The following is a 27,528-nucleotide window of genomic DNA, read 5'->3' on the forward strand; positions in this document are numbered from 1 at the left end:
TCTTTATTTATGCTACAAATATCTTCTTAAATTATCCAAAACTTTACTAGTACTATACCTAAGTGAACATAGTCTAGAAAAGTTTCTTGGAGTGAAGCTTTACTATCAGCAGAGCTATACTCAAATAATTGACTTTTAGAAAACCTACCATCCTCTGAGACAATAAAGCCTTTACTAGGAATTATAGGCTAAAGGCAATGGCATTTATGTTATCCATAGTAAGGTTTATATACAAAGAAGATTACTTGTTTCACCTTCTAAGTGTAACAGGGCAGAAAGAACACTGCTGCTTGCAATTCCATGCAGATACATATCATATATTTAACATATTTAAATACCACACATACCACATATTTAATTCAAAATCTTTGCTAAAAGAAAAGAGTAAGAGAGGGCTTATCATATTGAGTGAAGTAAGTCAGAGAAAGGCAAATATTATATTATATCACTTATATGGGGAATCTAAAAAAATGATACAAATGAATTTATTTACAAAACATAAATAGACTAACAGACACAGAAAACAAACTTATGGCTACTAAAGTGGGTAATGGGGGGTGAGGGGAGGTGGAGAGAGATAAATTAGGAGTTTGGAATTAATATATACACACTATTATATACAAAATAGGTAAATAACAAGGATCTACTGTATAGCACAGAAAACTGTATTCAATATCTTATAATAATCTATAATGAAAAAGAATCTGAAAAAGAACACACATATATATGCATGTATAACTGAATCATTTTGCTGTATACTTGAAATTAACACATTGTAAATTAACTATATTTCAATTTTTTTAAGTGGAAAATAAAAGAATGAGAGAGGACTAGAAGAAGAAAGGTGAGAGAAAAGATATAAAATGTTTAGGTGTGGGCAATTCCAATGCCATTCCACATTCAGGAGTACAACATGCCCACGAGAAGCAGCTCTCAAACTTTGGGGAGTTAGAACTCCATATTCATTAAATTTACCAAGGACCTCCATAGAACTTTCACTTGTGGAATACAGCTACCAATATTTACATATTAGAAATTAAAACTGGGACTTTTTAAAGTATTTCCCCATCAATTCATTTAAAAAATCAATAATTATAATCAACCTAACACATGTTAAAATAAATATTTCTCATGAAAAGTATTTTTTAAAAGGTTTATGAGAAAAGCATTGCATTTTTGTCTGGCTTACCATTGTATTTTTGTCTGGCTTTAAACAGCAGGATTCTTATATCTGCTTCTGCATTTAGTCTTTTACAAAGTGGTTTTGGTTGACGTACATAAAAAGAATTGACCCAACAGGGACATGGAGTTGGAAAAAGGAAATAGTATTTTAATAAACATTTTCGATATCATGGATTTGTCATGTAACGTCTGGAAAACTCCACTGTATGCTTATGATAGAATGAGTGGAAAAGGGAAACAATGTACCAGTATAAAAATAATTTTGACTTTGAGGAACTTTGAAAGGGTCTCAAAGATCCCGAGGAATCCCCAGGGGTACCACACATGAAAGATCACTTTCTAAAAGTGACCACATATAGGCACTAGGGTTCAGTGTGAATGAGAGGCAGGATCTGCTGCTTCCTGGCTGGTCTCAGGTCCGATGCACATCTTAGTCTGCACATCTAATCTCAGTGAGTGCACTGCAGTATTTCAACATCACCTGTTTAATCTGGTGTTCAACTGAAGAAAACTCCCACATAGAGAAAAAAGCAGTTAGAGATCAAATCTTCACATACTTCTCTTTCTGAGCAATGCAGGAGATTTTTGAACGATACATTTGACTGCATTTATTTTTACCTTTACATCTGACTTTAGTACCTACCACATGGTTCCTCCCAAAGACATCACTGAAGCATGGTAAGGGATAAGCCCTCCAGAACTCAGGCAGTATATGTTCTGTCAGTCTACCTGCTCTTTCATTGATACTTATAAGAATAATACCTTTATTCATTCATTCATTCAAAATACTTTGATGGGCATATTATATAATTCTAATAAAAATAATAAATAAAATTGGGTCCCAGAGACTAACACCAAAAGAGAAGAACCTATGTTTACTGATAGATATTAATACCAAATATGGCACAAGAGCAGGCTGTGGGACTCCTTAGAAGTAGAAATCCCTGCTGTCTGCCAGTATTTGGGGGAGGCTTCAAGGAGAACACAAAACTTAAAAAAGTCCTTGAAAGATGTCAAAGATTTTTTTTCCCCTGCACATCATGTAGGATCTTAAGTTCCTCAACTCGGGATCAAACTTACATGCCTTGAATTGGAAGCTTGGAGTCTTAACCATGGAACTTCCAGGGAAGCCCCCAAAAGATGACAAAGGTTTTGAAAGGTGACTGATGAAGTTCAATGGTGGTTAGAAATGTAGAGTCTTAGGCCTGGAGAAGAATTCAGAAGACACCAATGCTAAGGTACAACAAAAGCCACAAAGTCACTGGGGAGGAGAAAAGAGAGAAGATAAAAGAGCCAGGAATCTTGGGGAACACTAAGCATAGGGTAGAGAATAAAGTTCAGGGAATAAAAACCAGAGCGTTATTAATCGGGATGACACGATACCTGAAGTTGAGAAGGGAGAAAATTTTTCTCTCTAAAGTTTGTATTATTACAAAAGTAGGTACTTTCAAAGAAATACTGAGAAGTGTTTAATCATGAAAAGAAAGTAAGAAGGACAATTTTTGTTGTCCATGACAAATACACAGATTGAGAGAAAATCAGGAAGTAGATTGTAAAACAGAGAAGGAAGCTAGTGTAAGATATCCTTGGAAGAAAGAAATAAAACAGCCACTAGATCAACAATATAAAGCAAAGTCAATGCTTATGTAGACTTTCATATATGTCAAGTGAAGTGAAGTGAAGTGAAGTGAAGTCGCTCAGTCATGTCCGACTCTGCAACCCGATGGCCTGTAGCCCACCAGGCTCCTTGGTCCATGGGATTTTCCAGGCATGAATACTGGAGTGGGTTGCCATTTCTTTCTCCAGGGGATCTTCCCAACCCAGGGATCGAACCCAGGTCTCCCGCATTGTAGGCAGACGCTTTACCGTCTGAGCTACCAGGGAAGCCCTCATATATGTCAAGGGCTGTGCTAAATGCTTTAAATACTATTCACAACTGTGAGACAGATACAATTACCACCTCTACAGAATGGAGCAGGTTCTATGGAATACAAGCACTAGCATTCTTTTGCACTGTGTTTAATAAACAAAGTTGAGAGGTTGACTTTATATTAAGAAAGTTGGAACCATGTATGTAGATAAAAGAGTGAAGATGGAAGAGAGAATAAAAATGACTTTAGAGACTTTGGGGGTGAGGAGCAGGAAACAAAATAATATGAATAGCCAAGGAGGAAGACTCAGCCTTGAGGAAAATGCTGCTTCTTGTGACAGAGGCAAGCAGTGGAGTGGCAAACTTTCCCTTCTTGGTAATTCTGCTCCAGACCCTCTTATCTATGCTCTTCAGAACATGCTCTATGCTCTCCACATCTCCATTTAGCTGCGATGCCTGCAAATCTCAGCATTCTCCTTTGTTCATCTTAACCAGACAGAAAGGCAGGTGATACACATGTGGAATCACAGTGCCTCTTTTCATTACTAGCTCTTTACAATACAACATCAGCATAGTACAGTATCTTTTCTGTGAACCACAAAGCATAGGAAATGCTCTCTCAGTAGAGGATCCAACAAATTTAAAATAGATGCGGGGGGACTTCCCTGGCAGTCCAGTGGTTAAGACTCCACTCTTGCAGTGCAGGGAGCGTGGATTTGATTCCTGGTCAGGGAACTAAGATCCCACATGCCATGAAGCACAGCCAAAAAAGAAGAAAGAAAGAAAGATGGGGAACACCAAGAGTATCTCACTGTTCACCCTATGGAGAAACTATCATATGACTTTCCAGGAATGTCCCTAATACACTAACCGAAAAAAAATGTGTGCCCAGATGACTAGACTGTGTGACGTGTAATTGGAGACTTCAGACAAGTGGACAAGTCAGAGCAAGGTATAATGAAAGGAAAGGAAGTGGAGAGCAAGGGTAAGGTAAATGTGTTTCCTTCTCTAGTCTGTAAGAAATCTCTATCAGAAAACTGGATAAATCCTGTTCTTCCTGGGCAATTCACCCCAGGGGTTGTTAAAATAATCTCCAACCATCCAGCTATCCAGCTGTCCATTTTCCTCAGCATTTCTTTAGCTACACTTAGAAATAGGTACTCTACTTACATTTTTTAAAATTAATTACAATCACTTTAGGTAAACATTTTACAACTGTGTGCATAATTGCTACTTAGCCAAAAACAAAACAAAACAAAACAAAACAGATTTGCTGTAATGTTACAGTAGCAGGCAGTAGATAGCTCAGGTGGTAAAGAATCCACCTGCAATGCAGGAGACCTGAGTTCAACCCCCTGGGTTGGGAAGATCCCCTGGAGAAGGAAATGGCAAGCCACTGCAGTGTTCTAGCCTGGGAAATCCCATGGACAGGGGAGCTTGGTGCGCCACAGTGCATGGGGTCGCCAAGATTAGGGCGTGACTTACCAACTAAACCACCACAACCACCACCGTAATGTTATAATTTAGTTATAGTTCTTGGATTGCTCTTAGTTCTTGGACTCTAAGTCTCCACTCTTTCATGGAACATGTTAGCCAGGCCCCAGTAACTTTTTTTTTAATAAGTAATTTTGAAAATGGTGTAAATGTCACCAGTACAACCGATAAGAAAGGAGAAAATCTTTTCTGCTCATATAAGCAGTTGGAAAATGTTTTCTGCTCATATGACTCTCCAGAAAGAATAAACTATCCATTGTTCCCCTAATTATATTTAATCAAGGATCGCCTGTGAGGATATCACACACTTGTTTCCACAGGATGCAATTTTGGTATATTCTTTTCCAAGAGACTTCCACCCATTATCAACTAAGAATATTACCTCCCCTAAATCTTACATCTTAATGCAAGATTTTTACATTTATCTTTAGGATTTTTTAACTTAGTTTTTAAAGTCTTTGAAATGTTTAACTTAAAAGATAGAAATTGTTAAGATTTTTATCTGAATTTAAGCTGAAAGGTTTAGGGTAGGGTACAAATCAGATTGGTTGTTTGTTTCTTTTTCTCAGAAAAAAATTACATCCAGAACAAATAATTCCCCTAAAATTCAAAGAGGAAAAAGATGTTTTAATGGAATGAGGTTGGACCAGGAAGTTGAGAATCAGAAGTCTGTCAGGGGTACCAAGAATTCTGTGAACAACAGAGGTTGGCAGATATGAAATATCATTTGCTAGGAAAAAAGTTCCCAACTTCTCTTTCTGGTTGTTATTTGATTTTCAAAGTTCCCAAATTGTTGTTTAGAGACTGACTGTACTTTCAATGCACTTCAGGAAGGAAAGGGAACACAGTTATTGCACAATGCCTTTTTCTAAGTCATTGAAAGCCAAACTACGAAACAAGTTTTCATTTCCACTGGGTACTGATTATTAAGACATTTCTTCTATATCTAATTTCTTCTGCTAATTTAAAATGAGAAAAAATATATTCTATTCATAAGGAAGAGACCTTGAAATGACCTAAAAAGACAATTCTAAAAAAGTGATTAAACAAAAGAAAAGCAACTTTCTTCTTTAAAGAAGGTATCACTCAAATGATCACATATTTTGTGATTGTATTAAAAAGAAGAATGTTCTACCTTAGTCACTTCTAGCTACAAGCTGAGGAAGACTCTCTTTCCTAACCAAACTTGGGTCAGGCTCTTTCTGACTTGAGTCCTCTTTCTAACTAGGCCCCAAACTTGGGCTCTCTCATTAGCTCACTTAGTCAATTTTTAGAATCCAGCTGAGTTAATTTAGCAAAAATCCCCCATGCTTGGTATCTGATCACTCTACTCTGGCCCACCTTCAGCAAGACTCCGGTTGAATGGTCTAAGAAGAATCCCCTAGCCTTGATGTTTCCTCTTAACCCTTTCCATTCACTGATGGTATCCTGCTCCTTGCCCATAAATCTCCACTTCCCTTGTATTTGGAGTTAAGCCCTATCTCTCCTGCCTCCTGAAAACTCCCATTGCAATCATTTTTTCTTCACTGGTCTTCCTTGTTCTTTTTAACAAATGTCATGAAAAATTTTTCTTTAACAAAGCCCATGCACCATACATACACACACAGACACACACACACACGCACACAAATCACTGTCTGTGGGTTAGAAAACAACACTGACAACATATTGGGATTCCAGTAATTCTTAGAAACTCTCTCCTGGGCTGACATTTACAGAGCTTGTCCCTTCAGTTAAACTGAAATGAAGGACTCTGACATCAAGGAGACCCCACAGAGAAGGACTTCAGATGTCTCCTTATGGGTAAGTGGTTTCTACTCCTTCATCTACCACTCTGCTTTTCACACTCAGTATTTGCTGAACCCAAACACCAGCCAGCAAGATGCACTTTCCAGCTGAAATATCTCCACTAAAAGAGCTGCTTCTCAAAATGTGATTTCTCTTGGAAATAGTGGCTATTCTTGCAAGTAGTGGCTATTAGCAGCTCAAGAGACCAAAACATGAGCCTGAGAGGCTTGCCTCTTTATCTCATCCAAGAACAAAGATCCACTCTGTAAAGTCTTCTGCCAAGTCACTTACTCCCTCCTAGTCTGTCTTTCTTAACACTGTCCCAGGGAATTCCTTGGCATTCCAGTGGTTAAGACTCCACACTGTCACTGCTATGTCCTGCGTTCAATCCCTGGTCAGGGAACTACGATCCCACAAGCTGTGTGGTGTAGCAAAAAAAGAAAAGACTGCCCTAAAGACTCTAGCTAATACTATAAAGAGTTTAAATCTTAAGACTTTGGACTTTCTTTGTTTTAATCCAGCAAGATCTACTCAGTTGACCTGATCACAGAACAATACTGACTACTTGGAATCTGAGTTTCTCTAGGCCAGATAAGGACAAAAATTGGGGGGTTTGGTTTTTATTTGTTTGTTTTAAATCACTTTAAATAGACACTAACAGAGGTGACAAAGTTCAGTCAGGATTAACTGATCCAGGCCAAGGATCTGTAAAGTACCCTCTGGACTGAAATCCTTCTGGGAGGAAAATTCTCTTTCCTAAGATAACAAGATTCAGTTTATAGGAAAAAAAAAAAAACAAAACCTCTTAGCTCTTTAAAATATCAACAGAGGATATCTATCTCCTCCAGGAAGAAGAAAGGTGTTCTCATATTCAAAGGCCAACCTGCTCCACCATAACCTGTGCTGTTCTACATTGCTGTTGTTTGGTCTGTAAGTCATGTAACTTTGGTCTGTAACTCCTTTGTGGCTCCATGGACTACAGGCTGCCCTCCAGGTTCCTCTGGGAACTCCTCCCAAGTTTCCCAGGCAAGAATACTAGAGAGGGTTGCCATTTCCTTCTCCAGAGGATCTTCCCAACACAGGGATAGAACCCGGGTCTCCTGCATTGGCAGATGAATTCTTTACCACTGAACCACCTGGGAAGCCCATTCTGTTCTATATGCTTATGTGCTAAGTCGCTTCAGTCATGTCCCACTCTTGCGACACTATGGACTGTAGCCCACCAGACTCCTCTGTCCACGGGATTTCCCAGGCAAGAATATGGGAGTGGGTTGCCATTTCCTCCTCCCAGGAATTTTCCCAACCCAGGGATTGAACCTGAGTCTCTATGGTTTCCTGCATTGCCACACAGGTTCTTTGCAACTAATGCCACCTGGAAAGCCCTAAGATAATATAAATAGCAGGTATCTTACTTGGGTTACTGTAACAGAATACCATAGGCTGGATAGCTCACACTACAAATATTTATTTCTCAACATTCTACAGGCTGGAAGTCCAAGATCGTGGTGCCCTCATGGTTGGGTTCTGGTGGGAACCCTCTTCTTATTTACAATAGCCACCTGCTTACTATAATTTCACATGGCAGAGAAAGCATTCAATTGTGTCTCTTCTTGTAAGAGCACTAATCCCATTCATGAGAGCTCCACTCTGAAGACCTAATTATTTCCCAAAAGTTCCACCTCCAAATACTATCACATTGTAGATTGGAGCTTCAATATACGGACTTTGGGGGGACACAAACATTTAGTCCACAGCAGCAAGTTAACAATTTCTTCAGCACTCTCTATGCACCCACTTGCACAAGGCAAAGCACTTTGTTTATATTAACTCTGCCCCAGAGCATGTGGGAAGTAGTTGCAGTTATTATCTCCATTTTACAAAAGAGGACACTGAGTCAGAGAGGTTGAGTAATTTAAACAAGAACACAATAGTTCATAAAAATGACACCAGGATTCAAACACAGGCAGTCAGATTCAAGTCCACACCTTTAATGACTTCATTTCACCATCATTTACACGCAGAACTTGCACAAGTACCAATCCCTGAAGCTGAATAGTGATTTGGGGTTTACAAATCACTTTCCTGAAGATCTGATCCTCACACAAATCCCATAAGGTCCTTAGCAGATGTAAGAGTGACATAAAGCACATGAAGTGCCCAGAAAAATCTCTGCTTCATACCCCAACCTCTTTTTTTGGTATCCTTAGACCCAGAGAGAGGTATCAAGAGGGTCATGAAGCCCTAGAAATTGTATAACAACTTTTGCATGGATCTGAATACATGCATTTCTCAAAAGAAAATCTCAAGAGCTCTATTGAAAATAAGTGCTACACAAGGGTCTGAATATGCTGTTCTCCAAAGAAGATATACAACTGACCAGGGAACACAGGAAGATTTTTCACATCATTAATCATTTAAATGCAAATCTAAATCACAGTGAGATACTTCTTCACACCTACTAGGATGGCTATAATCAAAAACTCAGACAATACAAAGTATTGGCAAAGATGGGGAGAAATTGGAACTCTCATAGATTGCTGGTGGGCATGGAAAGCTGTACAGGCGCTGTGGAAAAGAGTCCGGAGGTCCCTCAAATGGCTAAACACAGAATTACCATATGATCCCGCTAGTCCATTTCTAAGTATCTACCCAAGAGAAATGAAAACAAATGTCCACACAAAACCCTGTACACAAATGTTCATAGCAGTATAGACCAAAAAAAAAGCAAAAACAACAAAATATCCATCAATGGATGAATGGACAAATAAAACATGATATATCCACACAATGAAATTGTATTCAGCAATACAAAGAAGTACCGTTACATGCTACAACATGGATGAACCATGAAAATGTTATGTGAAGTGAAAGAAATCAGTCGCAAAGGCATATACATTGTATGAGTCTATTTATATAAAATGCCCAGAATAGGCAAATCCATAGAGAAAGAAAGTACACCAGTGGCTGCCTGTGGCTGATGGAGATGAGGAGGATGAGGAGACGAGGAGATGAGGACCTAAGGAGGATGAGGGATGGTGGGTATGTTCTAAAACTGACTGTGGTGATGGATGCACAACTCTGTGAAGATAAAAAAAAATCTCATTAAATTGGATACTTTAAATGTGTGAATTATATGATATGTGAATATATCTCAATAAATCCACTAAAAAATATATTTGCAGAAGTGGTACAGGCAGAAAGGGAGAAAAGCCCAAAAATAAACCCATAAACAATTTGGGTTTAACCATAGTGGAAAACAAAATTCAGACATGTTTCTAACCAAAGGAAGAAATCAGGCCATGAATGTGTTTTGTTCAGCCCATAAGTGTTTTCAAAAATCTTTGAAGCAACTAGAAAAATGTAAAAACCCAGAGGTTTCATGTTCAACAAAAAATCTATACATCCGCATTTTCCTTAACAAGGAACAAAGTTTAAACAAACAGGCAAGCAAAAAACAGAATCTGGTAATACTAGGTTGCATTCTAATTTGGCAATGGTCTGTTAAGGCCAAGGGTGGGCAGTCATTTTTAGACAGAGCTTAAATTGCCCAGTAAGCCTGAGTGCCCAGCAGGTCAGGTTTCCACTGTGAGTTTCTGAGTCACTTATCTATAGCTTTCATCAGATTGTCAAAGGAATCTCTAACTCCAAGCACATTCACAACCTTTAGAAAGAAGCAGCCAGCAAACAGTGGCCATTTGCTTTACAGATAAGAAAACTGACCTAACTTGCCTGAGGCCAGGAGAATGTGCAGTCAGCAGTGAAAACTACTTTTTCTGACTCTTGGTTACTTTCATTACTCTTCTGGCCTCCCTGTTGATATTTCTAGAGCATCTACAATTACCATATCCTGTTCTTTTCAGCAGCAAATGAGAGAAATCAGTGAGAAAGGAAAGAACCTTCTAGACATTCCAAAATGGCATATGATTTTCAGGTTCTATGATCTTCTAATCACACAAATTTTGCCTGGACCTAAATTCCTTTGGTTTGTGTGGGCAACCTCAGCCATCCTCCTATCCCACAGCCCAAGGAAGATAAAGAGAATGTTAAACTCTTAGGACAAGGAAATAATCCCAAGAATATGTTTTCTCCAAGGTTACTAGCACTCCTGCTACAAAAAGCACAAATTCCTGACAGATTCCACCCTGGGACAGGTGGTTTGCTGATGTCAAAAATGACTATTTGGGCTTCCCTAGTGGCTCACTCGGAGAAGGCAACGGCAACCCACTCCAGTACTCTTGCCTGGAAAATCCCATGGACAGAGGAGCCTGGTAGGCTGCAGTCCATGGGATCGCTAAGAGTCGGATACGACTGAGTGACTTCACTTTCACTTTCACTTTTCACTTTCATGCATTGGAGAAGGATATGGCAACCCACTCCAGTGTTCTTGCCTGGAGAATCCCAGGGACAGGGGAGCCTGGTGGGCTGCCATCTATGGGGTCGCACAGAGTCAGACATGACTGAATCGACTTAGTAGCAGCAGCAGTGGCTCAGTAGCCTGGTGGGCTACAGTCCATGGGGCCACAAAGAGTTGGACACGACTGAGCAACTAACACTTTCACTTTTTCACATTTAGTGGCTCAGTGGTAAAGAATCTGCCTGCTAATGCAGGAGACACAGGTTCCATCACTGGTCTAGGAACATCCCATATGTCGTGAAGCAATTAAGCCCATGCGCCACAACTATTGAGCCTGTGCTCTAGAACCTGGGAACCAGGACTGCACAGCACATATGCCAAAACTACTGAAGCCCACACACTCTAAAGCCCGTGTTCTGCAACAAGAGAATAGTTCCAGCTCTCTGCAACTAGAGAAAAGCCTGCACAGCAACAAAGACCCAGAATAGCCAAAAATAAATAAATAAATAAAATTAATTTTTTAATAAAGTACATAATTAAAAAAAAAAAAGACTATTTACAAGAAGCTCCAAGTCCACAATAGGTAAAGTGAGAAGAGAATGTCACTTGTTTATAGTCACTTACCCCACCAAGCTTTGAGTTTGCCTGGAAAGAAAATTCTATATGATGCCCACACATAGTTTAGGGAGAGGTGGGAGAATAAAGAACAACCCATTCTCAGAGATCTGCTCTTACTGAAGAGGATTAATGATGAAAATAGCCGAATCTGAGCATCAGAAGACTTCTTAGTCCACCTGACATATGATCTCAGTAGTACTGAAAAGCAAAAGAATAATTTAAAATAAGGGGTGTGTGTGTGTGTGTGTGTGTGTGTAAAGGTGACAGTGAATAACTGAGGATTCACTGATGGATAAGTGAGAGTGGGCTGGGTGTGTGCGTGTATGAAAGGCTGATCAGTTCTGAGCAATGATGACAAGGTTTTACTACAGACCTTTGTAACTACACTTGATCTGAGCTCGGAGAAATAGGAAAAAAAAAAAAAAGAAGAAGAAGAAGAAGAAGAATCCAGTTCACCAGGCTGATCTCTCCAATCAAAACACAGCATATCTGCAACCCCTGGATACCTGACTCGTATCCAATCTGGGTGGGCTTCAAGATCCAGAGCCAGCAAATAGCACAGGATCATTCCATATCAGGCCAGGGCTGGAAACTAAATGCCAGCTGGGAAACTACAGGAGAACCAGGGCCAGGGAAGGCACCTGTCTATGCCCTGCAAGCAGTAAAAGTCAAAACAGACCAGAAGGCTCTCGCAGAGAGGCACGTGCTTACAAAACCAGGAAAAGAATGAAACTTTTAAGGCAAACAAAATGACCACTTCTCACTTCTCTCAATTGTGTAATTCTGAAATAGTCTCAAAGTTTATCCGTGCCATAAACAACTTAGGGACCTTTTCCCCAGAGATATGGAAGTGCCAAAACTCATGGGGAAAAAATGAAAAATAGCATTGGGCTACCACCAACAAAGGAACATGCTAAAGGTTCTGGTGCCAAGAAGAGTTTCCAGGGAAGTCCACTGTTACCCCAACCCCTAAAAAAGCCATGATTCCCTGCAAAAGCTGAACCCAGCTGAAAACAGGTTCAATCATGAATTCAAAGTATAGGACAGGGCTACCCTGGTGGCTCAGTGGTAAAGAACTGGCCTGTCAAGGCAGGAGGCACAGTTTCAATCCCTGGTCTGGGAAAATGCCACATGCCATGGAGCAACGGAGCCTAAGCACCACAGCTATTGAACCTGTGCTGTACAGCTTGGGAGCCACAACTGCTGAAGCTCACATGCCCTAGAGCCTGTGCTCCACAACAAAAGAAGCTGCTGCAATGAAAACCTGTGCACCACAACCAGGAAGTAGTCCCCGATTTCTGCAACTAGAGAAAAGCAATGGAGACCCAGCGCTGTGAAAAATAAAATAAAAATTACAAAGTAAAGGACAAATCCCACTATGGAGCTTGTGTGAATTTTTTTTCTTATTTTTTTAAAAATGGTGGTAAAATACACACAATGTAGAATTTACCATCTTAGCCATTTTATAGTCCACAGTTTAGTATTATTAACTGTACTTAAACTTGTGCAACCAAATCCTACGATGTTTTCACCCTGCAAAAATTAAACTTTATTCCCATTACACAACTTCCAGGCCCTAGCAACCATCATTCTACTTTTTCTTTCTGTGCACTGGACTACTTTAGACATCTCATATAAATGGAATCATTCAATATTTGTCTTTTTATGACTAAGCATTGCATCTAGCATATTGTCCTCAAGGTTCATCCATGATGTAGCATGGTACAGGAATTCCTTCCTTTTTAAGGCTGAATAATATTCCATTGTATGTGTACATCACATTTGTTTATCTATTCAGAATATCCATTTCTGTGTCTCAGAGGTATGGTTCTGTTGCACTGGTGGCACACACAGAAGTTGTGGAGTCCAATTTGTAATGGTGGTTTTCTACAGAGAAAGACAGACAGACTTGGTTCAATGATGTGTGTACTCCAAGAGAGGAAAAACAAGCTCATTAAAGCTGCTGCTGCTGCTGCTGCTAAGTCTGCACTCAATTCCATCATCTAGAACCATCTCACCATCCCTGTCTACCTCAAAAATAAAGGTTTTGTTAACTGTATATTCCCAGGTTCTGGAACAGGATTTAGCATATAGTTCAGTTTAGTTCAGTCACTCAGTCGTGTCCAATTCTTTGCGACCCCATGAATCACAGCACACCAGGCCTCCCTGTCCATCACGAACTCCCGGAGTTCACTCAGACTCACATCCATCGAATCAGTGATGCCATCCAGCCATCTCATCCTCTGTCATCCCCTTCTCCTCCTGCCCCCAATCCCTCCCAGCATCAGAGTCTTTTTCAATGAATCAACAATTCTCATGAGGTGGCCAAAATACTGGAGTTTCAGCTTTAGCATCATTCTTTCCAAAGAAATCCCAGGGCTGATCTCCTTCAGAATGGACTGGTTGGATCTCCTTGCAGTCCAAGGGACTCTCAAGAGTCTTCTCCAACACCACAGTTCAAAAGCATCAATTCTTCAGCGCTCAGTTTTCTTCACAGTCCAACTCTCACATCCATACATGACCACTGGAAAAACCATAGCCTTTTCTAGACATACCTTTGTTGGCAAAGTAATGTCTCTGCTTTTCAATATGCTATCTAGGTTGGTCATAACTTTCCTTCCAAGGAGTAAGCGTCTTTCAATTTCATGGCTGCAATCACCATCTGCAGTGATTTTGCATATAGTTAACACTCAGTAATTATTTATTGGCTGAGTGAAACTAGAAAAGTAAGTGTTCAGAAAATTTTATATGCTTGATTTTGAATGATCCAATTCATCTGAATATATTAGCCAGGAAAGCATCAGTTTGTATTGATATGGAAAAATAGTCCAAGAACTACTTTTAAAGGAATCAGGTTGCATATCAATAATCAGTATAATTTCCTTTATGTAAAAACAAATGCACAAATCAAAACAATATATTGTATATAGTAATATATAATAATACTGTACCTAATTAATATTCTTCAAATCCAATGGTTTGGTTACTTCTGGGTTTAAGAGAGATGAGGACCAAAGACAGAAAGGAAACTTTCTGTTTGAATTTCTACTTGTAGGGTTTGAATTATTTACCAAAAGAACATATTTTTGTATTATTAGTGAAACTTTGGTAAGAAAAAAAAAAATATGGAAGGATCATATGTCACAAGAACACATTGATTCAGGGACTTCCCTGGTGGTCCCTGGTTAAGATTCACCTTCCAAGTGCAGGGAAGTGTGTGTTCAATCCCTGGTCAGGGAACTAAGTTCCCGCAAGCCTTCCTACCAAAAAATAAAACAGACACAATATTGTAACAAATTCAATAAAGACCTTAAAAATGACCCACATCAAAAAATATATTTTTTTTAAAAAAGGAATACATTGATTCAGTTTACTTTACATGTAACCTTTCTCAGAGACCTACTGGAGAATGTGCTCCACCAAAATAATGGGAAATAAGAAAGACAACGACATGGGATACAAGAAACAGGATCCAGCATTAGAGAAACTCAAAGGGAACCTTTGCGATAACTATATTCTGAAGATAGATGGAAGGAAGAGAAAAGATGTTAGTGATAGGTGCAGGAACTTAGAAGAAAGCTAAATACTCATATTCCATTCTGAAAAAACAGTGCATAAATACTAAACCTGAAAAATCAAGAAGGAGTAATACAAGCATTATTTAGACATGAATAAGTACCAACTAGCTAAACAGCGGAGACGGCAATGGCACCCCACTCCAGTAGTCTTGCCTGGGAAATCCCATGGATGGAGGAGCCTGGTAGGCCACAGTCCATGGGGTCACTAAGAGTTGGACACAACTGATGCGACTTAGCAGTAGCAGCAGCTAAAAGAGATGAACATGATTGCTCTTTCTGAAAAGAAAAAAATGACACAAGTTCTGCTGTTTTTGGTAATGAACCTTATGGAATTATTTGTTTCTGAACTACGTGTATATACAACTTCAATCATACTAAGAAGTAAAAAGAGAAAAATCACAACTGAGGCCCACATCAGAAAACCATACCTAAAGGGGGGTAGGGGGTTGCCAGGTGTCAGTCAAGCCAGAATATCCAACACTTTATCAGTCATGGAAGAATCCAAAGCAAATGAAAAACGAAATACCAAAATTTTTATACAGGGAAAAAAGAAATTGCAGAATCCAGTCCCCACTTTGGTAGTTAAAAATGAACCACCTTCTCCCTAGGAACAAATGCTCAAAATCCCGTGCATGGTATCCATATTCTTCGTGTTTTAAACCCCTACCCTGGACTCCAATCCTAACTATTCTCCTCCCTCAACTTCATTTTCCTCATCTATAAACCGGTGTGGTGGGAGTGGTGGGTGGTGATACTTAGATCTTACAGGATTACTTTCTGGGTGAAATAATAACAATCAAACTTCTGTAATCCAATAAATATTAGGCGTTATTCGAAATGTTATTGCATATATAACATCTCATTTAATGTTCAAATTACAATCCTCATCCCATTTTCCAGATGAGGAAGCCAAAGTACAGAGGTTCCAGTAACTTGCTCAATATCGTAGCTACTGGTGAAGCGAGGATGCGAATTCGGCTGATTTGGCTTTAACAGTCTGTACCAAAAACCAGACTATGCCGAAATGCAAGAATAAAATGTGCACAATAAACCGAACTATTTCACACATGTGTGCCACTCCAGACAAAACAGGTAGGTGATAGCCAGTTCGAGGTTTGGCCGCCTTACAAGAGACCAAGGCACTACCAGGGTCTCCACTCCTGTCCCCAATTCCCCAAGCTCCTTCAAGGCTCCCCAGCAGCCGGGGGCGCCCTCCCTCTCCTCCCCCCCTCCCCCCCAACACACACACACACAAAACTTCCCATAGCACTTCGGACGGGAGTCGGGAGGAGCCAGCGCGCTGCTCTCGCTGCGAGCCCCAGCGGTGGGAGGTAGAGGATGGAGCGGAGCCCCGGGAGGGGACTCCGGGAGGGTGTTTGGGGCGGCGGCATTTACCTTGACCTGCACTCTCATCGCTCCGGGACTCCGGGGCGGGCCTCGCGGGGACCTGTAAGGGTGCAGGCAGTGGCCTGGGGACTTCTCCCGCCGCCTCCCGGAGCTGCGACGCCCGGCTTCTCCAGGTCTGCGCCGCCCAGACGTGCCTCTCCGCTCCGAACCGAGACTTCTCTCCTCCCGGGTCCGGCCTCACGCCACGTCCGGTCTCCTCCGCCGCCCGCCCGGAGTGGAACCAGAGAACTGCCTCCTCTCCCGGGACGGGTTCCCCACCGCCCTAAGGCGGACCCCCAGCCCCGTTAGGTTTCCGCTCTGATACCACCTCCACGCTGGCCCCGTTCCAGCTCCCGGAACCTGGGCTGTGGGGCGTGCACTTAAGTGTCCTACGGTAGCGAACCCTCAAATATGATAATCGGCTCCGGGTGGAGACCAGAGGAGTTGAGAGCAGGTATTTCGTAAGTCCCATCTATTCTAGATTCTAGTTAAATAACTTGTGGCCGGCCCCACCTACAAAGCACCCAGGGCACTGGGATCAAATCTGGTAAAGTCGCTGAAGACAGCCCCGCCGACTGGCAGCCCGGCTTACCTGTAAGCGCTCCGCCGCGGAAGGAGCGCTCATCCTGGACTTGCAGGCCCCGCTACCAAAGCCTTATCTGAGCTTCTGACTTGTGGAGTCAGATTTGAGCTCCACCTCCACACGCTGCCTTTTACAGCCGTATAGATTTGTCACAATACCTTTTGGCCTCAGTTACCTCCAGTGTAGAAAGGTGATTCCGACCTTACCTGGATCAAGTATAGGGAGGGTCAGATGGGATTTTCATCATCATCACAGATATATCTAATTGTATATTTAATTGTGTTGGTCTTGTTGAGTCAGCATGGTGTTGGGAGGACACGGGGGCGGAGGGGTAACCTAACAAACAGTCTTTTACTATCTGGGAGTTATTGGATGTTAGGTGACCCCTTTGGGCCTGGGATTGTTTGTTTATCTACACAGTGGGAACGATGGTGAATGAATCCCTTTCCTCAGAGGCTGTTCTGAAATCCAGAAGATACAATCAAAAGCTTTGTGATTTCTGTATTTTCGGTGGGTTCCCCTGGTTAGGCAGTCTTTTTAAGGCTGCCATCAGTTACTGTGGGTGAATCCCAGTATGTTGGCAGAGATGAGGCTCACTTATTACAAGTGTAGTTAACAATGGTAGCTATTCATCCTTAACTGACTTCAAATTAGTCCATTCTGAATTTCTGCCCAGTGAGCTCACATTTGCAGACACTTCTTTTTTTCACTCATTTTTTTCTTCTTGTTGGCCACACCAGGTAGCATGCATACACGCTTGCTAAAGTCGCTTCAGCCATGTGACCCTATGGACTGTAGCCAGCCAGGCTCCTCTGTCCATGGGATTCTCCAGGCAAGAATATTGGAGTGGGTTGCCATGTTTATATGGGATCTTAATTCCCCCACCCAGGGATGAACCTGAACTCCCTGCCATGGAAGAGCAAAGTCTGAACTGCCAGACTGCCAATGGAAGTCCCTTCTCTCATTTCTCAATGTGGTTTTAATTTTTCTTTGTTAGAAAACTTGAACATCTTATTTGCATATTAACATTTTGTTGTTGTTTGTTTTTCTATTAATACATTTACTTTTTCTCCTTGACCCAATTCCCTCAAAATTTTAATGTGAGCAGTTAACGGATTCAGGAGCCCCCCTAAGGCATGTAAGCACCTCTTGATTGGTATTTCTCCATACATCTCCTCTGTCAGTCTGTCTCAGCACTAGAGACTCAGTTCAGTTCAGTCACTCAGTCGTGTCCGACTCTTTGCGACCCCATGAATCGCAGCATGCCAGGCCTCCCTGTCCATCACCAACTTCCGGAGTTCACTCAGACTGACGTCCATCGAGTCAGTGATGCCATCCAGCCATCTCATCCTCTGTCATCCCCTTCTCCTCCTGCCCCCAATCCCTCCCAGCATCAGAGTCTTTTCCAATGAGTCAACTCTTTGCATGAGGTGACCAAAGTACTGGAGTTTCAGCTTTAGCATCATTCCTTCCAAAGAAATCCCAGGGCTGATCTCCTTCAGAATGGACTGGTTGGATCTCCTTGCAGTCCAAGGGACTCTCAAGAGTCTTCTCCAACACCACACTTCAAAAGCATCAATTCTTCGGTGCTCAGCCTTCTTCACAGTCCAACTCTCACATCCATACATGACCACAGGAAAAACCATAGCCTTGACTAGATGAACCTTTGTTGGCAAAGTAATGGGAGCTCTCAAATATCTGCAGACCCCCAAGAAAACTAAACATTTGGAACTCAAGATTCTTAAGAGTGTTCAGTTCAGTTCAGTCTTAACCTCTTTGGTAAATTTACATATCAGGATAGTCATATATTCTTTTCAGACCAAGCCTCAAGGCAGAGTCTAAAATATCAGGACAATTCTAGGGCTTAAAACATCTGATGTGCTAGTATAAGGTGCCATTGGTCTCCAAGTTGTAACAGAAACAACTGAGGCATTTGTTAAAAGTGCAGATTCCCAGGCCTCACCCAGGCCACCTAAACCATCTATATAATTTCTGGGGTGGGGCCCAGAAATCTGTATCTTTCACAGGCACCTCACTCAAAACTTGTCTAAAAAAAAAAAAATCTCCTGGCCACAAGTATACCTTTGCCTAGTGGAGAACAATGAAATTTAAACTTTAGGGTGTTCATTAGTAGTTTAGGGTGGTTTAATTCAAGCCAACAAACATTTCCTGAACACAGACTGCTTGTCAGACATCCTGCTGGGTGCTGGGAAAACAAAGATGAATAAGACATTGTCCAGTCCTCAAGAAGCTTGGGTTTGTAGGGAGGAGGAACAATTAAAAGTGAAACAGTACCTGGGTCACCACTGGTAACACTAATCAACATACACAGCTTTATTTTCTCATTTGTTGTCCTTTCCTAATCCCTTTCTTCCTCGTCCCTTTCTTTTCTCCTTTATTTTCTTCTTTATCAGATCTCTGTTTTTACCCTGAACATTGTAAATGTTTTGTTCCTGATCTAACATGGCTTTAAGGCACTAACTTTTAAAGTCAACCTAGTGATTTAAAAATGAAGGGAAACAGCTGATTTTTCAACAGAGAAAAATGAGTATGACAACACTTTTTTTATATGTAAAATTGTTTTTTGTTTGGTTTTGGCCATGTTGCGCAGCTTGCGAGGTCTTAGTTCTCTGACCAGAGGTTGAACTGGTGTCACAATGACAGCATGGAATTCTAACCACTGGACCACCAGGGAATTCCCTATATGTGAAAATCTTAATGAGTCCCAGTTACTGGGGACTACTAAGGAGTAGGTTCTAACATATGCATTCTTCTCCTAAAGAAAATTTTACAAGCTTGGATTTGGCTCATTTTCCTTAATTTGAATAAATAACTCTCTTTGCACCAAGAAGAAAGATCACCATGAGAAACTCATGCCCAATGAATCATAGTGTATCTCCTGTTCATGGCCTTCACTTTGGGTAGCCACCACTATGTTCCTTTCAGAAGCATAAAAGAAACAAAATAAATGCAGTAGCATTCTGAAGTGGGTAATGGAAATGATGATAAATCTAGAGGGCATTTCACAGTGGGAGAAGTTTAAAGGTATGGGTTAGTAATTTAAATAAAGGCGGGGGCTTCCCAGGTAGTGCCAGTGGTAAAGAGCCCACCTGCCAATGAAGGAGACTCTAGAATATGCTTAGTTGTTCATTTGTGTCCGACTCTTGCAACCCCATAGACTGTACCCTGCCAGGCTCCTCTGTCCATGGGATTCTCCAAGCAAGAATACTGGAATGGGTTGCCATTTTCTTCTCCAGGGGATCTTCCTGACCCAGGAATCAAACCCAGGTCTCCTGCATTGCAGGCAGACTATTTTACTGATTGAGCTATGAGGGAAGACTTTAGAGACACAGGTTCAATCCCTGAGTCAGGAAGATCCCCTGGAGGAGGGCATGGCAACCCACTCCAGTATTCTTGCCAGGAGAATCCCGTGGACAGAGGAACTTGGCGGGCTACAGTCCATAGGGTCACAAAAAGTCAGACACAACTGAAGTACAGTATAGCACATGCTTCCAGTAAGGAAGGATAAAATCCAGACCTCCAGTCCATTCTTGTGTGACTGTTTCTGTTTTCAAACCTTCCCATTCAAATCAAAGGTGCTAAGTTTGAATTTCATCCATTTTATTCTCCTGAACTGAAGTGAAGTCGCTCAGTCGTGTCCGACTCTTTGCAGTCCCGTGGACTGTAGCCCACCAGCCGCCTCTGTCCGTGGGATTCTCCAGGCAAGAATACTGGAGTGGGTTGCCATTTCCTTCTCCAGGGGATCTTCCCGACCCAGGGATCGAACCCAGGTCTCCCGCATTGCAGGCAGACGCTTTCTCCTAAACAGCTGCAAGTCAAATTTCCTTTTGAAAGGTAGCAATATATTTTCTTATGCCTACTGAATAGATGTTTTTCTTATTCAGTGCTTCTGTTGGAGTATGCTCCCAATTTGTTTTTCTGCTATGAAAATGGATCACTTATCCTGTCACATAAACAAAGATTAAAATATTCATGGTTGGCCAGGGGAGAAACAGGAACCCTCAGATACTTTTGGTAAGAGTTTAAAATGAGACCCTTTTGGAAAGCATGTTAGAGATCTGGGGGCTTCCCTGGTGGCTCAGCTGGTAAAAAATTCGCCTCCAATGCAGGAGACCTGGTTTGATCCCTCAGTTGAGAAGATCCCCTGGAGAAGGGAAAGGCTACCCACACTAGTACTCTGACCTGGAGAATTCCATGGACTGTGTAGTCCATGGGGTCTCAAAGAGTCAGACATGACTCAAAGACTATCACTTCACTAGAGAGATTTGGATTCAAGGCATATCTTTTCCATCACAATTTCAGTCTTAGAACTTCATATTTCAGAAACGCACTAAGATTTGTATATAACGATATACACAGTAGCACCCTTTGTAATGAAGAGAGATTGCCAATAATCCAAACAGCCATTAGTGGGTGCTTAGCAATGGCAACCCACTCCAGTACTCTTGCCTGGGAAATCCCATGGACGGAGGAGCCTGGTGGGCTACAGTCCATGGGGTCACGAACAGTTGGACTCGACTGAGCGACTTCACTTTCACTTTTCACTTTCATGCACTGGAGAAGAAAATGGCAACCCACTCCAGTATTGTTGCCTGGAGAATCCTAGGGACCAGAGCCTGGTGGGCTGCCGTCTATGGGGTCGCACAGAGTCGGACATGACTGACGTGACTTAGCAGCAGCAGCAAATAAACTGTGATGTGTCCATACCATAAAATACCATGCACCTTTTAAATGAATGAGTTACCACCCAAGGGCCAAGAAGCTCCAGATCAAGACATACCACACAAATTCTCCAGCAACACAGGAACATAACCCTGAGCCTCAATATACAGGCTGACCAAGGTCACACCAAACCCACTGACATCTCAAAACTTATTACTGGACACTTCATTGCACTCCAGAAAGAAGAAATCCAGCTCCACCCACCAGAACACTGACACAAGCTTCCCTAACCGGAAAACCTTGACAAGCCACCAGTCCAACCGCACCCACAGTGAGGAACCTCCACAATAAAGAGGAACCACCAACTGCCAGAATACAGAAAGGCCACTCCAAACACAGCAATATCAGTTCAGTTCAGTCGCTCAGTCGTGTCCGACTCTTTGAGACCCCATGAATCACAGCACGCCAGGCCTCCCTGTCCATCACCAACTCCCAGAGTTCACTCAAACTCGTGTCCATCAAGTCGGTGATGCCATCCAGCCAACTCATCTTCTGTTGTCCCCTTCTCCTGCCCTCAATCCCTCCCAGCATCACGGTCTTTTCCAATGAGTCAACTCTTCACATGAGGTGGCCAATGTATTGGAGTTTCAGCTTCAGCATCAGTCCTTCCAATGAACACCCAGGACTGATCTCCTTTAGGATGGACTGGTTGGACCTCCTTGCAGTCCAAGGGACTCTCAAGAGTCTTCTCCAACACCACAGTTCAAAAGCAACAATTCTTCAGCGCTCAGCTTTCTTCACAGTCCAACTCTCACATCCATACATGACCACTGGAAAAACCATAGCCTTGAGGCTAGACGGACCTTTGTTGGCAAAGTAATATCTCTGCTTTTCAATATGCTGTCTAGGTTGGTCATAACTTTCCTTCCAAGGAGTAAGCGTCTTTTAATTTATGGCTGCAGTCACCATGTGCAGAGATTTTGGAGCCCCAAAAAATAAAGTCTGACACTGTTTCCCCATCTATGAAGTGATGAGACCAGATGCCATGATCTTAGTTATACAGCAATATAAACAAGATGAAAAGGCAGAGAAATACCCAGCAGGTAAAGGAACAGGATAAATGCCCACCAAACCAAACAAAAGAGGAAAAGATAGGGAATCTGATAAAAGGTTTTCTGATAGGGAATCTGATAAAAGGATTCCTGATAGGGAATCTGATAAAAGGATTCCTGATAGGGAATCCTGATAAAGAATTCCAAATAATGATAGTGAAAATGATCCAAAATCTTGAAAACAAATTGGAGTTACAGATAAATAGCCTGGAGATAAGGACTGAGAAGATGCAAGAAAGGTTTAACAAGGAGAAGTAAAAAGAGTCAATATATAATGAATAATCAATAAATGAGATCAAAAACACTCTGGAGGGAACCAACAGTAGAATAACAGAGGCAGAAGATAGGATAAGTGAGGTAGAAGATAGAATGGTAGAAATAAATGAATCAGAGAAGAAAAAGAAAAAAGAATTAAAAGAAATGAGGACAACCTCAGAGACCTCTGGGACATGTTAAATGCCCCAACATTGGAATCATAGGAGTCCCAGAAGAAGAAGACAAAAAGAAAGACCATGAGAAAATACTTGAGGAGATAATAGTTGAAAACTTCCCTAAAATGGGGAAGGAAATAATCACCCAAGTCCAAGAAACCCAGAGAGTCCCAAACAGGAGAAACCCAAGGCGAAACACCCCAAGACATGTATTAATCAAGTTAACAAAGATCAAACACAAAGAACAAATATTAAAAGCAGCAAGGGAAAAACAACAAATAACACACAAGGGGATTCCCATAAGGATAACAACTGATCTTTCAATATAAATTCTTCAGGCCAGGAGGGAATGGCAGGACATACTTAAAGTGATGAAAGAAAATAATCTACAGCCCAGATTACTGTTCCCAGCAAGGATCTCTTTCAAATATGAAGGAGATATCAAAAGCTTTACAGACAAGCAAAAGCTGAGAGAATTCAGCACCACCAAACCAGCTCTCCAACAAATGCTAAAGGATCCTCTCTAGATAGGAAACACAGAAAGGGTGTATAAACTAGAACACAAAACAATAAAGTAAATGGTAATGGGATCATACTTATCAATAATTACCTTAAATGTAAATGGGTTGAATGCCCCAACCAAAAGACAAAGACTGGCTGAATGGATACAAAAACAAGACCCCTATATATGTTGTCTACAAAAGACCCAACTCAAAACAAGGGACACATACTGACTGAAAGTGAAAGGTTGGAAAAAGATATTCCATGCAAATAGGGACCAAAAGAAAGCAGGAGTAGCAATACTCATATCAGATAAAATAGACTTTAAAACAAAAGCTGTGAAAAGAGACAAAGATGGACACTACATAATGATCAAAGGATCAATCCAAGAAGAAGATATAACAATTATAAATATATATGCACCCAACATAGGAGGACCACAATATGTAAGACAAATGCTAACAAGTAAGAAAGGGGAAATTAACAATAACATAATAATAGTGGGAGACTTTAATACCCCACTCACACCTATGGGTAGATCAACTAAACAGAAAATTAACAAGGAAACAAAAACTGTAAATGATACAATAGACCAGTTAGACCTAATTGATATCTATAGGACATTTCACCCCAAAACAATGAATTTCACCTTTTTCTCAAGCGCACACAGAACCTTCTCCAGGATAGATCACATCCTGAGCCATAAATCTAGCCTTGGTAAATTCACAAAAATTGAAATAATTCCAAGCATCTTTTCTGACCACAATGCAGTAAGATTAGATCTTATTTACAGGAGAAAAACTATTGAAAATCCCAAAATATGGAGGCTGAAAAACACGCTGCTGAATAACCAACAAATCACAGAAGAAATCAAAAAAGAAATCAAAATATGCATAGAAACGAATGAAAATGAAAACACAACAACCCAAAACCTATGGGACACTGTAAAAGGAGTACTAAGGGGAAGGTTCATAGCAATACAGGCTTACCTCAAGAAACAAGAAAAAAATCAAATAAATAACCTAACTTTACACCTAAAACTTGAAAAGGAAGAAATGAAAAAACCCAGTGTTAGTAGAAGGAAAGAAATCTTAAAAATTAGGGCAGAAATAAATGCAAAAGAAACAAAAGACACCATAGCAAAAATCAACAAAACCAGAAGCTGGTTCTTTGAGAAGATAAACAAAATTGACAAACCATTAGCCAGACTCATCAAGAAACAAAGGAAGAAAAATCAAATCAACAAAATTAGGAATGAAAGTGGAGAGATCACAACAGACAACACAGAAATACAAAGGATCATGCTACTGCTACTGCTAAGTCACTTCAATCGTGTCCGACTCTGTGCGACCCCATAGACAGTAGCCACCAGGCTCCCCTGTCCCTGGGATTCTCCAGGCAAGAACACTGGAGTGGGTTGCCATTTCCTTCTCCAATGCATGAAAGTGAGAAGTGAAAGTGAAGTCGCTCAGTCATGTCCAACTCTAGCGACCCCATGGACTGCAGCACACCAGGCTCCTCCATCCATGGGATTTTCCAGGCAAGAGTACTGGAGTGGGATGCCATTGCTTTCTCCGGACAAAGGATCATAAGCGTCTACAATCAGCAGCTATATGGAAATAAAATGGACAACTTGGAAGAAATGGACAAATTCTTAGGAAATTACAACTTTCCAAAATTGAACCAGGAAGAAATAGAAAATCTTAACAGACCCATCACAAGCACAGAAATTGAAACTGTAATCAGAAATCTTCTAACAAACAAAAGCCCAGGACCAGGTGGCTTCACAGCTGAATTCTACCAAAAATTTAGAGAAAAACTAACACCTCTCCGACTCAAACTCTTCCAGAAAATTTCAGAGGAAGATAAACTTTCAAACTCATTCTATGAGGCCACCATCACCCTAATACCAAAACCTGACAAAAATAAAAAAAAAGAAAACTACAGGCCAATATCACTGATCAACATAGATGCAAAAATCCTTAACAAAATTCTAGCAAACAGAATCCAACAACATATTAAAAAGATCATATGTCATGATCAAGTGGGCTTTATCCCAGGGATGCAAGGATTCTTCAATATCCACAAATCAATGTAATACACCACATTAACAAATTGAAAAATAAAAACCATATGATTATCTCAATAGATGCAGAGAAAGCCTTTGACAAAATTCAGCATCCATTTATGATAAATTAAAAAAAAAAAAAAAACTCCAGAAAGCAGGAATAGAAGGAACATACCTCAACATAATAAAAGCTATATATGACAAACTCTCAGCAAACAGTATCCTCAATGGTGAAAAAGTGAAAGCATTTCCCCTAAAGTCAGGAACAAGACAAGGGTGCCCACTCTCACCACTACTATTCAACATAGTTTTGGAAGTTTTGGCCATAGCAATCAGAGCAGAAAAAGAAATAAAAGGAATCCAGATTGGAAAAGAAGAAGTAAAACTCTCACAGTTTGCAGATGACATGATCCTCTACATAGAAAACCCTAAAGACTCCACCAGAAAATTACTAGAGATAATCAATGAATATAGTAAAGTTGCAGGATATAAAATTAATACACAGAAATCCCTTGCATTCCTATACACTGCTGCTGCTGTTAAGTCACTTCAGTTGTGTCCGACTGTGTGAGACCTCATAAATGGCAGCCCACCAGGCTCCCCCATCGCTGGGATTCTCTAGGCAAGAACACTGGAGTGGGTTGCCATTTCCTTCTCCAATGCATGAAAGTGAAAATCAAAGTGAAGTCGTTCAGTCGTGTCCGACTCTTAGCAACCCCATGGACTGCAGCCTACCAGGCTCCTCTGTCCAAGGGATTTTCCAGGCAAGACTACTGGAGTGGGGTGCCATTGCCTTCTCCTCCTATACACTAATAATGAGAAAACAGAAAGAGAAATTAAGGAAACAATTCCATTCACCATTGCATTGAAGAGAATAAAATACTTAGGACTGTATCTACCTAAAGAAACAAAAGACCTATATATAGAAAACTATAAAACACTGGTGAAAAAAGTCAAAGAGGACACAAATAGATGGAGAAATATATCGTGTTCATGGATCAGAAGAATCAATATAGTGAAAATGAGTATACTACCCAAAGCAATCTACAGATTCAGTGCAATCCCTATCAAGCTACCAACGTATTTTTCAGAGAACTAGAACAAATAATTTCACAATTTGTATGGAAATACAAAAAACCTCCAATAGCCAAAGCAATCTTGAGAAAGAAGAATGGAACTGGAGGAATCAACCTGCCTGACTTCAGGCTCTACTACAAAGCCACAGTCATCAGGACAGTATGGTATTTGCACAAAGACAGAAATATAGATCAATGGAACAAAATAGAAAGCCCAGAGATAAATCCACACACCTATGGACACCTTATCTTTGACAAAGGAGGCAAGAATATACAATGGAGAAAAGACAATTTCTTTAACAAGTGGTGCTGGGAAAACTGGTCAACCACTTGTAAAAGAATGAAACTAGAACACTTTCTCGGAGAAGGCAATGGCAGCCCACTCCAGTACTCTTGCCTGGAAAAGCCCATGGATGGAGGAGCCTGGTGGGCTGCAGTCCATGGGGTCGCTAAGAGTCGGACACGACTGAGTGACTTCACTTTCACTTTCACTTTCATGCATTGGAGAAGGAAATGGCAACCCATTCCAGTGTTCTTGCCTGGAGACTCCCAGGGGGAGTCTGGTGGGCTGCCGTCTATGGGGTCAGGCAGAGTTGGACACGACTGAAGCGACTTAGCAGCAGCAGAAGAACACTTTCTAACACTGTACACAAAAATAAACTCAAAATGGATTAAAGATCTAAACGTAAGACCAGAAACTATTAAACTCCTAGAGGAAAACATAGGTAAAACACTCTCTGACATAAACCACAGCAGGTTCCTCTATGACCCACCTCCCAGAATATTGAAATAAAAGCAAAAATA

At 41.0% G+C, this 27,528-nt stretch overlaps 1 protein-coding gene, 1 non-coding gene and 1 pseudogene across 7 annotated transcripts in view; 2 read left to right on the forward strand and 1 right to left on the reverse strand.

Annotated features, from left to right (window-relative positions):
- The window catches only part of TRPM6 (transient receptor potential cation channel subfamily M member 6), a 166,984-nt gene that overhangs the window by 106,672 nt on the left and 32,784 nt on the right, over positions 1-27,528 (reverse strand). For 3 of the 6 annotated variants that reach the window (XM_086415538.1, XM_086415537.1, XM_086415541.1), the window contains exon 1: positions 16,863-17,059. The exons of 1 other annotated variant lie outside the window; for it this stretch is intronic. In XM_086415538.1, coding sequence (XP_086271664.1) covers positions 16,863-16,895 — 33 coding nt within the window. In that variant the 5' untranslated portion in view covers positions 16,896-17,059. Of the gene's footprint in view, positions 1-16,279; positions 16,508-16,862; positions 17,060-27,528 lie in introns of those variants that run through there. 2 more of the 6 variants (XM_086415539.1, XM_086415542.1) reach the window with 2 other exon arrangements.
- LOC147367041 (small nucleolar RNA U2-19) lies at positions 11,431-11,510 on the forward strand. Its single transcript, XR_015132210.1, has one exon. It is a non-coding gene; the product is annotated as a small nucleolar RNA U2-19 (small nucleolar RNA).
- On the forward strand, positions 11,650-11,707 carry LOC147367042 (small nucleolar RNA U2-30; annotated as a pseudogene).

Source organism: Bos grunniens, chromosome 8 (genome assembly GCF_055505025.1).
Source record: "Bos grunniens cultivar Pamir isolate PY7600 chromosome 8, Bosgru_T2T1.0, whole genome shotgun sequence".
NCBI lineage: Eukaryota > Metazoa > Chordata > Mammalia > Artiodactyla > Bovidae > Bos > Bos grunniens.